At 30.8% G+C, this 14558-nt stretch overlaps 2 protein-coding genes across 3 annotated transcripts; both read left to right on the forward strand.

Annotated features, from left to right (window-relative positions):
* Positions 1-6234: 6234 nt before the first annotated feature.
* Positions 6235-7152, forward strand: LOC127239277 (extensin-3-like). Its single transcript, XM_051257354.1, has one exon. It carries the CDS (start codon positions 6235-6237, stop codon positions 7150-7152), a length of 918 nt encoding a protein of 305 aa, XP_051113311.1.
* A 4818-nt stretch (positions 7153-11970) lies between these two features.
* LOC127266047 (transcription initiation factor TFIID subunit 9) lies at positions 11971-14144 on the forward strand. Of its 2 annotated transcripts, none has more exons than XM_051296144.1 (3): positions 11971-12074; positions 12593-12866; positions 13653-14144. In XM_051296144.1, the coding sequence occupies exons 2-3, from the start codon at positions 12606-12608 to the stop codon at positions 13941-13943; spliced, it is 552 nt and encodes a 183-aa protein (XP_051152101.1). In that variant the 5' UTR covers positions 11971-12074; positions 12593-12605; the 3' UTR covers positions 13944-14144. The 2 variants fall into 2 exon arrangements, with proteins under 2 accessions (XP_051152101.1, XP_051152092.1); XM_051296135.1 differs by lacking the exon at positions 11971-12074 and adding an exon at positions 12171-12432.
* Positions 14145-14558: the final 414 nt, after the last annotated feature.

Below are 14558 nucleotides of genomic sequence, written 5' to 3' on the forward strand. Positions count from 1 at the left end.
GTTATACATACATTTTGAACGTCTGTTGATATCTATGGCTCAATATACTCAAAAATTGCACTTGTGGATGCTGTAGGTGACACACTTTTCCTGGTCAAGGTCTTCGTGACATCCGCCTCAGTCCCGAACACACCCCTTATTTTGCCGACCATTGCTGGGGCGACTACCCTTCGCGATGTCGTTGGTGAAGATCCTATTGAGTGGAACTACAAGGACGTAAGGATCTACTTTAATACCTTTCTTGTATTGCCTTCCGAAATTTATAAGAAGTATGACTTAAAGTAATCTCTGTGTTGGCAATTGCAGCTCATGCGCCGGGCTTGAAATGTTGGTACCGATACACCCATGTTAATTGCCCCGTTTGTCATATGGATTGAATGTCGAACCTGTCTTTGGATGGATTGTGTTGAGTTTTTGTTGAACTATGTCTGGAATTGATGCGTAGACCTTTGTGGTTTGAATTCGTATGGTGAAAAATGTGCCTAATGGGATTGATGGATAACCGTATTTGCTTATTGCGTTGTTTACTTGTGTTTGAACTGTTAAGCACGTTTTGCGGAACAGGTTGTTGATGTGTAGATACTAGTAGGCTTGTTCTATGGGTTGCTTTACTTTGTTGGTAGGTATGGAATTCAGATTTTAATATGAATTAATGTTTGCGCGGGGCGTAATGATGATGATGTTTATAGCAATCTTTGTATTCGTAATTTATTTTCGTATCATACGCATCACAGCAGGTCCATTTGTTACGAACAATTTCAATTGCAGCGTACCCCCTGTTTTTCACAATACGCTATTTTTCCGTAACAAAAGGCCAGAAAATCGTTACAAAAAGTGGTCTTTGGATATTTGTTGTTACAGACGGTTTCGTGACTATAAGTAGGTAATATTTTTTTTACGGCGTTCAATGCCGTTACAAATAGTCGTAACAAAAACCAAGTTCTGACAACCGGTCAATGGAAAACACTTGTAACGCGAGGAACTTCCGTAACAAATACCGTAACTAAAAGTCCTGCCACACGCGCGGAAGGATCTACCTTTCGTTACGAGAGAAAATTCGTAACAAACATCGTAACAAATACCATACTTCAGGGAGCGTTGACCGATCGTAATAGTTACGAAAAGTGGCGTGGCAAAAAACATTCGTTACGCGAGTACACATTACGGAAAAAAGTCGTAACAAAGGCGTAGCAAATACGCAAATTGCACGAAATATGGCTTTTTGTTACGATTTTCCGGCCGTAATAGAAAACAATTTTTTTGGTAGTGTGTAATGAATTGGATAATATTAAGGCCCAATATAAATAAAGTTAACGGTCTCAAAATGCAAATCAATAAAAAAAAGTCCACTTAAAAAATCACTAAAGATAATCTAGACTTAATACGCAAATGATGGTTTCGATTAATTGCAAAATCCTACTTCTAACAATAACCCGATTTAAATACAATTATTCTTTATTTAAGTCACTTTAAATACTATTACATGGATAATTATAATTAATTAATATATACATACATTATTTATGAATATATATTTACGCGTTTGTTTGTGTTCGATAATATTTTTTGAATTTATAATTTTGTTAATAAAAAATCTAATTATCCGGGGTTTGTTTCTTTTGAAATAATTTTCTAATATATATATATATATTTTAAAATAATATATTATATATATATTTATTATTTTTATATTATTTACACAAATTATTTAGTATAGATTTTATTAGAAATGAAAAGATTGTGCAAAAAATGACTAAACACGCTTTAACGTAAAACAATTGTAAAGTTGTTGGAAAATATGTGGAACGATCAATAGTAATTCTAATATAAATAAATTATATTAATTTTAATTTAAATATAAAAATTTATTGAGTATTCTTTTAGTAGATTTTTGCCTAAAATTTTACTTCCTCCTTCTCACCAATCGTATCTACATTATTGTATATGTTCGTCTCTCTGTCACTTTCTTTTTCTGTAAAATGATTATATATTTAATTTTATTTTAAATTTTCTAATTTATAATTTTCTTTAATTTTAATTAGACTAATTAATTATTTTAATTTTAATTTATAATTATTTATATTATATTTTTATTGATACATTTTTAATTATTACTAATTGTACTTCATGTAAATTATGGTGTCTACTGTAACCCGTACACGATAACTGGGACGAAGGGATTACTATTTACTAAAAAAATTCCTTTGAAAAACATTCAATTACACAATATTTTTTATTTTTTTATATTATTAATTTTGGCCCCAAAATAAGTATAGATTAAAATTTAATTTAGTTTTGCTAATATATTTTTAATGATTTACTAATCATACCTCTAAATTCATGCATATATCGGAATGAGTAATTTTTTTCTGTCAACCAAAAGGAAAAAAAGATTTTTTTTTTTGTTTTGCAATTTTAACTGATAAATTATAAAAATTTAGTCAAATGTTTTTTTTTTTTTTTCAGTAAAAAACACTCTCAACAAATTTAATATTTATCATTAGAAAAAAATTACAATTTTTCAATAAAAAACGTTTATATAATAATTATTTTTTTATTTTTATTTTTATAATTTTAAGTAATAAATTGTAGATTTTATTAGCTATTTTTTTAAAAAAAATTGACTAATAATTTTTATTTTTTAAAAAAAGTCCAATTTTGAATAAAATCAAATTTTCGATTTTAAATGAAAAAAAAAAAACCCTAGTTATTGCTGAGATGGGCGTTAATATTTCAGCTACATCAGCGACAATGAGTCATGATGGCAAATTTGATACCGAAAAATTATTTCAACAAAAAAAATTTATTTATGAAACTATTTTATTCTTATTTTAATTAAAATTTTCAATACTTCTAACATAAATTAAAAATACACACACCTACACAAAAGCCACGTTACATTTCAAAAATTTCAATTTCATCAATAGTAAAATCATTATCTGTCAGAAAATTATTTTTATAATATAGAATATTTTGTAAATATTTTTGTGATATTACATATATATTATTAATATATTCCCTTCCATGCTTATCTATGTATTTTACACATTAAAAGTTAAATGTCATATCCAATTCAATAAATTCACTCATTATAATTATTATTTATCAAATAATGAAATCATTCAAACATTATTAATTATTTATCTACTATATTGCATCTTTCAATTTTATTTTATTTTATTTTTTGTTTTAGTATGTATTATTCTGTCAAAATATTTCACATATATTAGTAAAATTTTAATTTTTAGTAATTAATTGATTTTTCCCACAAACAAATACTTAATTTGAATTTTTTATTTAATGGTTTTGTAACCAGCATATATGATATATATATATATATTTACATATATGACATGTCAGTTTCTACTCATTTTAATAATTTTTTAATAATATTTTAGTAATCTCATATAATAGTAATATATTGAAAATATATAGCAAAATATATTATATATATGTCAATTGAATATGTTATCTATGTATTGTCTTTTTCATATTACAAATATATAATATATTTTATATGATATATTACGGTGATAATAGTAATAATTATAATAATAATAAACATAATATTAGATTCTGAATATAATATATTATATTATAAATTTATTTATTTATTTATTTATTAAAATAAGTAAATTGTAAACACATATATTTTATTTGAATTTAATTTTAATTTTATTTCAATAAAAAAATTGAAGAAATTATATGATTAATAATAAAAATAAATTAGTATATAAAAAAAACGTATACAATAAATTTATTATTAAGTATTTGAATTTGATTTTGAATATAAAATTAAGTTAAAAAAAAGTACTAAACATAATATTATTGTGTTAATATAATTTTTTTAATAAGCTATGTTTTTTAAAGAATCTATGTAAAATTATATGTTATAAAATTTTATAGAAAGTATAATTATTACATAAAGAATTTTGGAAATAATTAAATATTTATATAAATATATACATACAATCATAAATAATATTAGTTACTATTAGTTGTTAAGGGTAATTAATAGTTTTAAATTCACCTAAATCTTAAATTCTACCTATTTCTTTATTATATTGTTTGTTAAAACTTTAAATTTTATTACTTGCACAATTATACTTATATATAATTAATATATACAAATATAGATATACATGTTTGTTTTTGCTCAAAGATGTTTTGAATTTATATAATTTTTAAATGAAAATTATAATTATTTTATATATTTAATATATATTTTATTAGGAAAATAAGTTGTTGAAAAAAATCAAACAAACAGGCCTTAATTTTTTTCTTTAAAATTTAAATCAGTCAAACATTAGTCATTTACTTACACGTATATAATATGTATTTATATTTTTTTTTATTAAAAAATAATTTATATTAAATGAGTTTTTTCGGCCTATAAATATCTGGCCATGGCAGTGGTGTAGGCATCCACTGTCATCTCTCATTCGGTTGGTCGTCCATTTAGTTCTTTGTTTTCTCTTCGTTCTTTCTGTGTTTTCTCCGGCGTTACGATGAACAATATACATATTTTACTTGTCGATCACGACTCCGAGCATCTTGCCCGTTCAATTGTGTTGCTCGAGTCGTGTCGATATAGAGGTAATCAGAACAAAAATCGAAATTACATACAATTTTTGTTGATAAACGACTGATGTGTTTTGCTCCGATAGTTTTCACTCCGATGATTTTGATTATCATTGTTTTTATGTTGCGATATTTATGTTTTGAATTGATTCATCGTGTAGATCTCGTGCGCGTGCGGTAGAGGTGGAAATCGTGATTGATTTCTAAATTTTCTCCGGCGCACTTTCGTTGAGACACTTAATTTTCCGATCCGGAGGAAATAAGATATAAATTTTACAAATCTACAAATTTGGGGTTCTATTTTTGTCGAATTGGTTGAATTTGGATTTTCACACGTCTTTCGTTCAAAATTTTCACGGATTTTACATATTTTTTTTTTATAAATGATCGCAAAAATAATTTTGTGGCTTTTGAAACATCTTTCGAATATTCGTTATTTTTTAATCTATAAAGAAATAATTAATTAATTGCATTGACGGAGTTGAAAATATATGTAGATGAAATTAATTATATTAAAAAATATTTAATATTATATTTGTATAAATAATTTTCCATTTATCGATATGGATGATTAAATTTTAATTGCATATCTCTTTTTTTATCCAAGTGCTATTTTTTGTCTTTTTGTAATGATTTTTCTTTAATTAATTAAGTTTAATTATTTCTTAATTATTGTCGTATTTTCTTGATTTTTAACAGTGACTTTCGTCGAGTTGGCATCCACAGCCATGACCATGCTGCAGAAAGGAAAAGCCAAATACGACATGGTGATTGCGAACATGAATTCGCCGGACCTCCACGGGTTCAAGCTATTACAACAGGCGATGTCGATGTCGATCCCGGTCATACGTAAGATCCCTACCCCTACCCCTACCCCCACCCCCACCCTGAAAATGGCGAATAATTGTATATATTAACGGCCGATCTGGATCTGTGTTCGTGTTTCTTACAGTGATGTCTGAAGAAGAAAATGTCTACACATCAATGGCGGCCCTGGAGCACGGGGCGTTCCTGTGCGTGAAGAAGCCGCTGGGCATGGAGCTGGGGAACTGCCTGTGGCAGCACGTGGTCCGGGAGCAGACCAAGGCGGCGAAGCACGGCGGAGTGGCCGCGCCGGAGGTGATTGAAGTAGGAATCCCTACTGAGGGGGGTTCCGGTGGCGGCGGTGACGGTGGTGGTTTTGTCGGAGCATTTCCGGAACCTTCCGAGAATGAGGCCGGCTGCAGCAGAAAGAGCAGCCTGAAGATCTCCGGCGGCGGCGAGAATCCCGCCGTTAACCGCCGCCTCTCCCGCGGTACCCACTTCAGGAAGAAGATGTGCACTGAATGGACCAAGGAATTGCATAGTAAATTCATGGACGCCGTCGAACAGCTCGGGGAAGGACGTAAGAACATAAAAACCTTCTATTTTCTTACATTAATCATGTGCAAACTCTCTTGAATTATAAGAGTAAAATATCCTTCTATCTATCACGAATTGATGATGATCTGCAGGTTGCTTCCCCAAGGAGATTCTGGAGTTGATGAACGTTCCGGGGCTGACGAGGATGCAAGTCGCCAGCCATCTCCAGGTTTAATTAATTCAATTTCTTTTTAAAAATTAATTCCGCCATTGTTACAATCCTCTAATAATACAATACTAACTCACGAGTACATGGCCCTGCAGAAGTGCCGCAACGACAACTGGCGCTTGCCGGACAATCGAGCCAAGTCTCAAGCCGCGTCGGAGGCTGCCGCCGCCGCCGATCGCCAGAAGCAGCTCCGCCGATTCGGGTCCAAGCCAATGCCGGCCCCAAGATCCGCCACCATGCAAATTGACTCGCCGCCTCCCGCCGCCGCCGTTCAAGTATCTGCCCCGCCTCCCCCTCCCGCCCCCGCCGTGCAAGTTTCTGCCCCACCGCCTCTCACCGCTCCCGTGCAAGTACCCGCCGCGCATCCTCCCGCCGCCGTGCAATTTTCAATCTCGCCACCTCCCGTCGCCGAGCATATATCGATCTCGCCTCCTCCCGCCGCCATGCAATTTTCAATCTCGCCACCTCCCGTCGCCGAGCATATATCGATCTCACCTCCTCCCACCGCCGAGCATATATCGATCTCGCCTCCTCCCACCGCCGAGCATATATCGATCTCGCCTCCTCCCACCGCCGTGCATTTATCCGCCCTGCCTACTCGCGCCGCCGTTCAATTGCAATCTGCCCTGCCTCGCCCCGCCGTCTTGCACTCCGCCTTTCCTAGTCCCGCCATCGTGCAAATGCAATCCCGCTTCCCTAGTCGCACCTTCGTGCTATCCGGCGAGCCTCGTCCCGCCGTGATGGGAAGGTCGCCGGCACAGTATTCCGCCCTCCACAGAGCATTCTTTTTCCCGGCCTCCCAAACTGAGTTCCGCCGCAGGCACGGATCAGGCCCCTTCTCGGCCCCCATTCCGCCGCCCGTTGATCTCAATTCCCGACCTCAAGAGTACGATTTCCTCAACAATTTCCCCGACGACAACCGCCGTGCTGGTCGGAACCCTAATATCGACGAGGATGGATCCGGAACCCAAGCTGGCTCTTTTGCAGGACCTTCAAATTAGAAAATGACAATGAATTGGGCAAAGACTTATGATTTAAATTTCAATGTTTAGTTTTGTTGATTCAATAAAATTGTTCTCTTTGAATACATACATCGGGTAACATTGTCATTTAAGATGCAATATCAATAAATTTTATCGGCCTCAAAATACGATGTAACAAAAACATCGACGTAAAACATATGAAGTAATAATTTAAAATCCAGTATAATAATAAATAATAGTAATTGTCAGCTTCAAAATACAATCCATTGTTATAGAATAAACTACCTAAGTTGATGGGCGTGACCAATTTAATTACAAACTCCTACCTCAACAATAATAAAATATATAATACAATAAGAATTAAAAAATCTTTAAAGTAAATATAAATATTATATTTACATAGAAAATTAGTTTTTAATAAAAAATTTTGATTATAATCATAAAAGGCAAAATTCATTAATTGTCGCAATATAAACTCAAGACATCAAATTTTGTCATGTTACAAAATTTTCTTCACAGGTAATGAATTTATATATATATATACGTTTTCAATTAAATATTTTATAATATAATTTCATCAACATCTATATATATATTTATAGATTTTATTTTTTTTAAAAAAAATATTCGAAAAACATTTCAAGAATAGTAAAACTATTCTTACGCTCATTTATAGAAAAATTAGAATGTTAGTGACGAATTTGAAAGAAAGACATGTGAAATTCCACAACAAATTTCAATGCTCAATGACTAATTAAATTCAAGATTCAGCCTATTCGACAAAAATAAAATTTCCGATTTATAAATTTTTTAAAAGTTATATTTTATTTCCTCCAAATTGAAAAATTAGGCGTCTGGAACAAGATTTACAAGAAAATTCAAAATTTAATCCCTATATCCATATCTAGCTGAGCGCACACGAAAATTACACGATGAATTAATTCAACACATAAGATCACCACATGAAAACAAATCATTAGGGTGTGTTTCTTTACACCAAAACTCTCAAAATTCTACTATTTGAACTATGGGTTTCTCGAAAAAAAAAAATATTTTTTTTTCTTTAACAAAATATCTCATCATACATTATTTTAATACAAAACTCAAACCAAAATTTTTCCAAACTTATTAAAAGAAACAAATCCGGTCCCAAGACAAAAAAAAAAATAATAATAATAAAATAAATAGTTCAAAATATAATATTCCCTCCGTCCCATAAGAAGGGTTCTATTTTTCATTTTAGTCTGTTACAAAACAACGGTACAATTTCCTAATTTAGTAATTGTACTACCTACATAACATAATAAATACGCTTTCAACTTACAATATCTTACACAAATGCTACCACATTTATATTACACAATACTCATAAGGGTATTTTTGTCTTTTTTTAACTACAACCCCAATATAATACTGATATTAAAAAATTTAAGTGCAAAAAGCAAATGTTACACTTTATACGAGACGGAGGAGTATTATATTTATTATTATTATAATTATTACAATCATCATCATAATATATTATATTATATAAAATATATTATGTATTTGTAATACGGAAAAAGACAATGCATTCGGTAAGATTTCAATTGACACGTATAAAATTTTTGTTGTAAAATTTCACTATATTTTTAATATTACATGGGATTTCTAAAATATTATTGAAAAATTACAATGATAGGCGGAAACGCACCTGTCATATATATATATATATGCTTGATATAACAATTAATACAAAATAAAATAAAAAAAATCAAATTACTTAGGAAATTTGTGTGTTGGAAATTAAATTAATTACTAAAGATTAATTTTTTTTTTTTTATGACATAAAATTCGTAACCGCTACTCGAAAGTGCGCACTGGATAAACCCTGGGCCGAACCTAATACCCGCAAATCAGGTCCAACGGGAAAGTCACACTAGACGAACCATAAAGATTGAAATTTTATTAATATAATGTTGAATATTTAGTAGAATAAAAAATAAAAAATAAAAAATGAAGATGCAATATAGTAAATTAATAATGAATAATTTAGACCATATTTGATGAAATTTATTATCACCTTTACTTGAATTATTTAGTATATTTGATAAATAGTAATAATAATAATACTAATTTATTGAATTGAACATGAGATTTAAATTTAATGTATACAACATATAGATAAGCATGAAGGTGAATAGTTTAATAATATATACGTAATATCACAAAAATATTTATAAAATATTACTTATTTAGAAAATAATTTGTGAGATCGAAATTGAAAATTGAAATAAAAAAAAAACAATGTTGAAAAGAATTATATGGTTAATAATAAAAATAAATTACTATATAAAAATATACAATATTATTATTATTATTATTTATTTGAATTTTGAATCTAAATATAAAATTAAGTAATAAAAATTACCATAAACAATATTATTGTATTAATATAATTCTCTAAATAAGTTATATTCTTCAAAAGTCCATAAAACCTATATTATGAAATTTTATAGAAGGTATAATTATTACAAAAACATTTTTAGAAATAATAATATATTTTATATATACATACAATCATAAATAAAATTAATTGTTACTAGCTGGTAGGGTGATTAATAGTTTTCAATTTACCTGATAAGTTTAAATCCTAACTATTTATTTATTTTGTGGTTCATTAATATATACATATATTATTTATGAATATATGCACGTGTGTTTGTATTCAGTAATATTTTGAATTTATAATTTGAAATAGAAAACATAATTATTTTGAATATTTAATATAGATTTTATTAGAAAGAAAATGATTTTGCAAAAATTGAACAAATACAACTTAATATTTTTAACCATAAATGTGAAAATTAATTTTCGATTAAAACAGTCAAAAATCCATCATTTACTTACTTATAATATGTATTTGTATATTTTTTTATTAAAAAATAATTATATTATCTTTTTTTTTTTTTTTCGTCTTTATATACCCCATACCTTATACTTCTTTCATCTCATAACTAGGTATTCGTTTGCTTTTTATATGAAATTTTAGAAATATTAGTATTATATTAAAATTTAGTATGAATAAAGTAAAAATTACTAAAATAACTTTATTAGTATTGTGTGATATAAATATAATGATATTTGTGTAATATATTGTAAATTGTAAGAGTATTTGTAATGTTAGGTACATAGTACAATTACTAAAAAAAATTGATATTTTATTATGGGATGAAATAAAATAAAAAAATAAGTTTGTTATGGCCGGAGGGAGTAATATATTTATTTATTACTTTTTTTTTTTTTTGGTCTTCTTTAGTTTTTGGTTTATACTTTCTTTTCTTCTCTTCAATTAAATGCTTTTGTGTTTTTTCTCGCCATTTTATCTACGATGATTTGAGTTTCATTGTTGTTATGTGGTGATTTTATGTATGTTTGTTTGGGAAAGTGAATTAGATTTCCACTATTCATCTTATTTTTTTCCCCCAAAAAAACATCAAATCAAACGCTTATTTTTTATTTTATATTATACTTAAAAATCAATTTTACATTCAAAACATCACATCAACACATATTTATATCACATCATACAACTATTCAAATTCAAAATTTTTACTATTCAAATCTCAACTCAAAATCCAAACCCCCAAACAAACACACCTTAAGTTGATTCATCGTATTGATCTCGTGCGCGTGGTGCGCGTGCAATATACAAATAGATATCCAGATCAAATTTTGAATATTCTCCAGCACACTCATGCCTAATTTTCCGATCCGATAAGAAATAAAAACAACTATTTAAAAAATTTACAAATCGAGATTTTATATTCGTCGAGTCAATTGAATTCCTGATTTTATAAGACCGTGTGTACCGCATGAAGATTTTGTTGCAGAAGTTCACGCGCCTTCAAATTTTCTATAAACATTACAATTTTTTTATAAACCACAATAAAAATAATTTCAGATTTGTCGAAACATTTTTCGAATATATCTATTTTTAAGTAAAATGTATATAAGAAAAATAATTAGTCAATTTTATGGGATAAAAATGGATACCTAAGAAATTATATTATAAAATACTAATATTATTCACCTAAATAAATTTTTATTTATCAATTTGAATAATTACAATTTAATTTGCATCTGTCCCTCTTTTCATCTCCTTATAATAACATTTTATTCTATTTAATTAACCTTACATATTTGTAAATTTTATATCGTCACACGTCTTGATTCTTACCAGTACATTCTTCTTCCCGGCCTCCCAAACTGAGTTCCGCCGGAAGTACGGATCAGGCCCATCTCCGCCGCCGCAGCTGCCGGTTGAGGTCAATACACGATCTGCAGAGTACGACTTCTTCAACAATGTCCAGACGACGACCGCCATGTGGTTAATTCGGAACCCTAGCTCTGCCCCAAATTGACCATAAACCCTTCTTCCATTTCCAGGTACAATACAATAAAGTATATTAACATTGAATTACAATTGCAGAGTTCCGAAACGGCGTCGTCTAGTGGCCCCTCCAGCGCCACACCCTCAAACAGCAACTGATATCCATGCATACATCGCAGCTGCCTATATATATATATATATATATTATTGAGAGACAGAAGTTTTGAATGATTTTATGCATTAGTGGATTGTTTGCCTTAGATTTATTTATTTAATTATTTTATCACTATATCTGCGTTGGTTGAGAGCTGAATTGGAATTTTGCTGTATTTTTATTTATTTTTGCAATTTTAATTTTGTTTGGGCCATTATGGCCCAATATATCTTTTCTCTGGCCCAATAGGAATTATTGGTTTCTAAAAATTTATTTAAGTTCAATGAGAATGGCTCAGTATATAAGCCCTAGCAGGTCGGATTTTCGCATTTCCGATTGATCTGCTCCGGTGTCTCCAGTGGATTTCTGCGCTGTTAAGGAATCTGAGATTAGTCTCCTGAGGCAATATTGCAGGTAATTTTTCATGTTGTGGTTAATTTGAATTCTGGAATAGGTTTTGAATATGGTTTTTTCAGTAATTTGTACTTTTTTTTTTCTTTTTTTTTTTCTGTGTTCTCTTCTCCGCCCGCCGTCGGAGTTTTGGGCGGACGGAGGGGTGAGGCGGTCGCCTTTGCCGTCGTTTCACTCCGCACCTCGTCACCTTCGTCTGCGCTTCTCTTCCTCGGCCGACGTCATCCTCGGTTCCGAAAAAAAAAAGGGGAAAACCAGTAATAGCCTGACAGGCTAGGATTGGCTACTCTGCCAATCCGGAGCCGAAACTACACACAAACAGATTCTTCTGAAACTGATAGTGTAGTGTGAAAAGTGGAGGGTTGATTTTTTAAGTTTAAGCTTTATCATTCTTATAGATATTTAATTTTGTGTTTCATTGTTTTGATGTTATCTGTGCTTTGTTGATAGTTGTTCGTATACCGCAATGAATTTGATGAATATGTATGAGGAAGACTAAGAAATATTAGCATTTGCTACAGTGAGGACTGAGACATGGCTGATGCTGGGGAAGAGGACGTGCCCAGGGATGCAAAGATTGTAAAAGAATTGTTGAAATCAATGAATGTTGAAGATTATGAACCTCGTGTTGTCAATCAATTTTTAGAGCTTTGGTATCGATATGCTGTCGATGTTCTAACAGATGCCCAAATCTACTCAGAACATGCTGGAAAATCTGGAATCGATTCTGATGATGTGAAACTTGCAATTCAATCCAAAGTCAATTTTAGTTTCGCGCAGCCTCCGCCTCGGGAGGTAATTTTTTGCTACATATTATGTGATTCAAACTCTATGATTTGACCCTTTTCATTCTAGGATTATGTTCAAGTTGTGGGATTAGAATAGCAAATTATAGCTTAGTCAAATGAGAAGAGTATTCTCTATAAGCTTAAATCAATTAAAATGTTCGGATCGCTTAATACTATCCAATGTAATTATTTGGAATTCAATCGATATTAAGAAACACACATTAGAGGTAACTTCAAAACTTGAAGGGAGTATAGATAAATACAGTAAAAAGCTCTATATCATAAGCTAACGGATAGCGCACGTGGCACCCTGCACGTGGCTATGACATTTCTTGATCGCCATAGAAGTAATTTTGATGAGTAATACTGCAGTGCTATAGATTGGTTAGAAAACTTCAGCCCCTACAGCCCTTTTGACATACTAGATAAATTGATTGTCCGACTAGAATATTGTTTTCCATGTTTGATAATACAAAACCATATAATCCGAATCTTGTTCATATTTACCATTTCAAGATCTGATTATCTGTTAGCTAAAGCATTTCAAACACAATCTAGGTTTCGGTTTCAGCAAATTTAACTTTGGTCGATAATGCAAAACCATATAATCCGAATCTTGTTCATATTTAGTATTTCAAGATTTCATTATTCACTAACTCCAAGCACTTTAAACGCAATGTAGCTTTCGGTTTGAGCAAATTTAAATTTTGATTGAACTTATGCATCTGAAAATTGTTCAAGATCGCTGTTTTTATGTCGGACATGGAATAATCATCGAATCCTCTCTTGACAGGTACTGCTCGAACTAGCCCAGAGCAGGAACAAGATCCCGTTGCCTAAATCTGTTCCGGGGCCTGGAATCCCTCTCCCTCCCGAACAGGACATTCTGATCAGCCCCAACTATCAACTCGCCATTCCAAAGCGACAAAATACCCAACCAGCCGAAGAAACAGAAGAGGATGAAGAAACTGCCGACCCCAATCCCAACCCGAACAACTCTAATCCACCTCAGGATCGCAGAGATTTGCCTCAAGGTACTCCTCAACGAGTTTCTTTTCCCCTCGGAGCTAAACACCCGAGATAGATACATGCTTTTTTAACATTAGTCGACGAGGTGAATTTCTTCATATACATACATCTATATACATATGTGTGTATCTATATTCTTGTTGACAACATGAATCCCTTTTGTGTTGTTAAATCTCTATGATCCATCCTTCGTTTTTATTTGGTGTGTATAACTGTGTTAGGGGTAATATTTAGCAAATTTTTACAGATTCCTTGATTTGAATGTGTTTATTTTTATCTTCCATTTTGGTCCCATATAATATATTGTTGTAAATATTGAAAGATACATCCATTGATCGCAAATCTTCCAAATTCACTACGGAAATATTATTCTGTACTTGTTTGACTATTATTACACTAAAATATTTTGTGAATCAAACAATTCATCAAATTTGAAACTAAGCATCAAAGTCAGGATACAATTTAGTTCAAATGCTATATAAAGTGTTTCAAAGTACAAATAAACATCTAGGGTGTGTTTCTTTACAAATATTTTTTCAAATTTTATTATTTGAATTTTTTTTATTTTTCGAAAAAAAATATATTTTTTTAAGCATTACTTAATAAACAAATTACACAAATTGTTCACTTCGTTCAACATTTTTTTTTTTTTTTTTTTTACATAATTTGT

The sequence above is a fragment of the Andrographis paniculata genome, unplaced genomic scaffold, assembly GCF_009805555.1.
Source record: "Andrographis paniculata isolate CXL003 unplaced genomic scaffold, ASM980555v1 Contig18END, whole genome shotgun sequence".
Taxonomy (NCBI): Eukaryota; Viridiplantae; Streptophyta; class Magnoliopsida; order Lamiales; family Acanthaceae; genus Andrographis; species Andrographis paniculata.

Coding starts and splice junctions, on each gene's coding strand:
- LOC127266047 (XM_051296144.1), top strand. CDS start 12,606: ATGGCTGATGCTGGGGAAGAGGACGTGCCCAGGGATGCAAAGATTGTA. Junction 12,867..13,652: donor CGCAGCCTCCGCCTCGGGAG/GTAATTTTTTGC, acceptor CTCTCTTGACAG/GTACTGCTCGAACTAGCCCA.
- LOC127239277 (XM_051257354.1), top strand. CDS start 6,235: ATGGCCCTGCAGAAGTGCCGCAACGACAACTGGCGCTTGCCGGACAAT.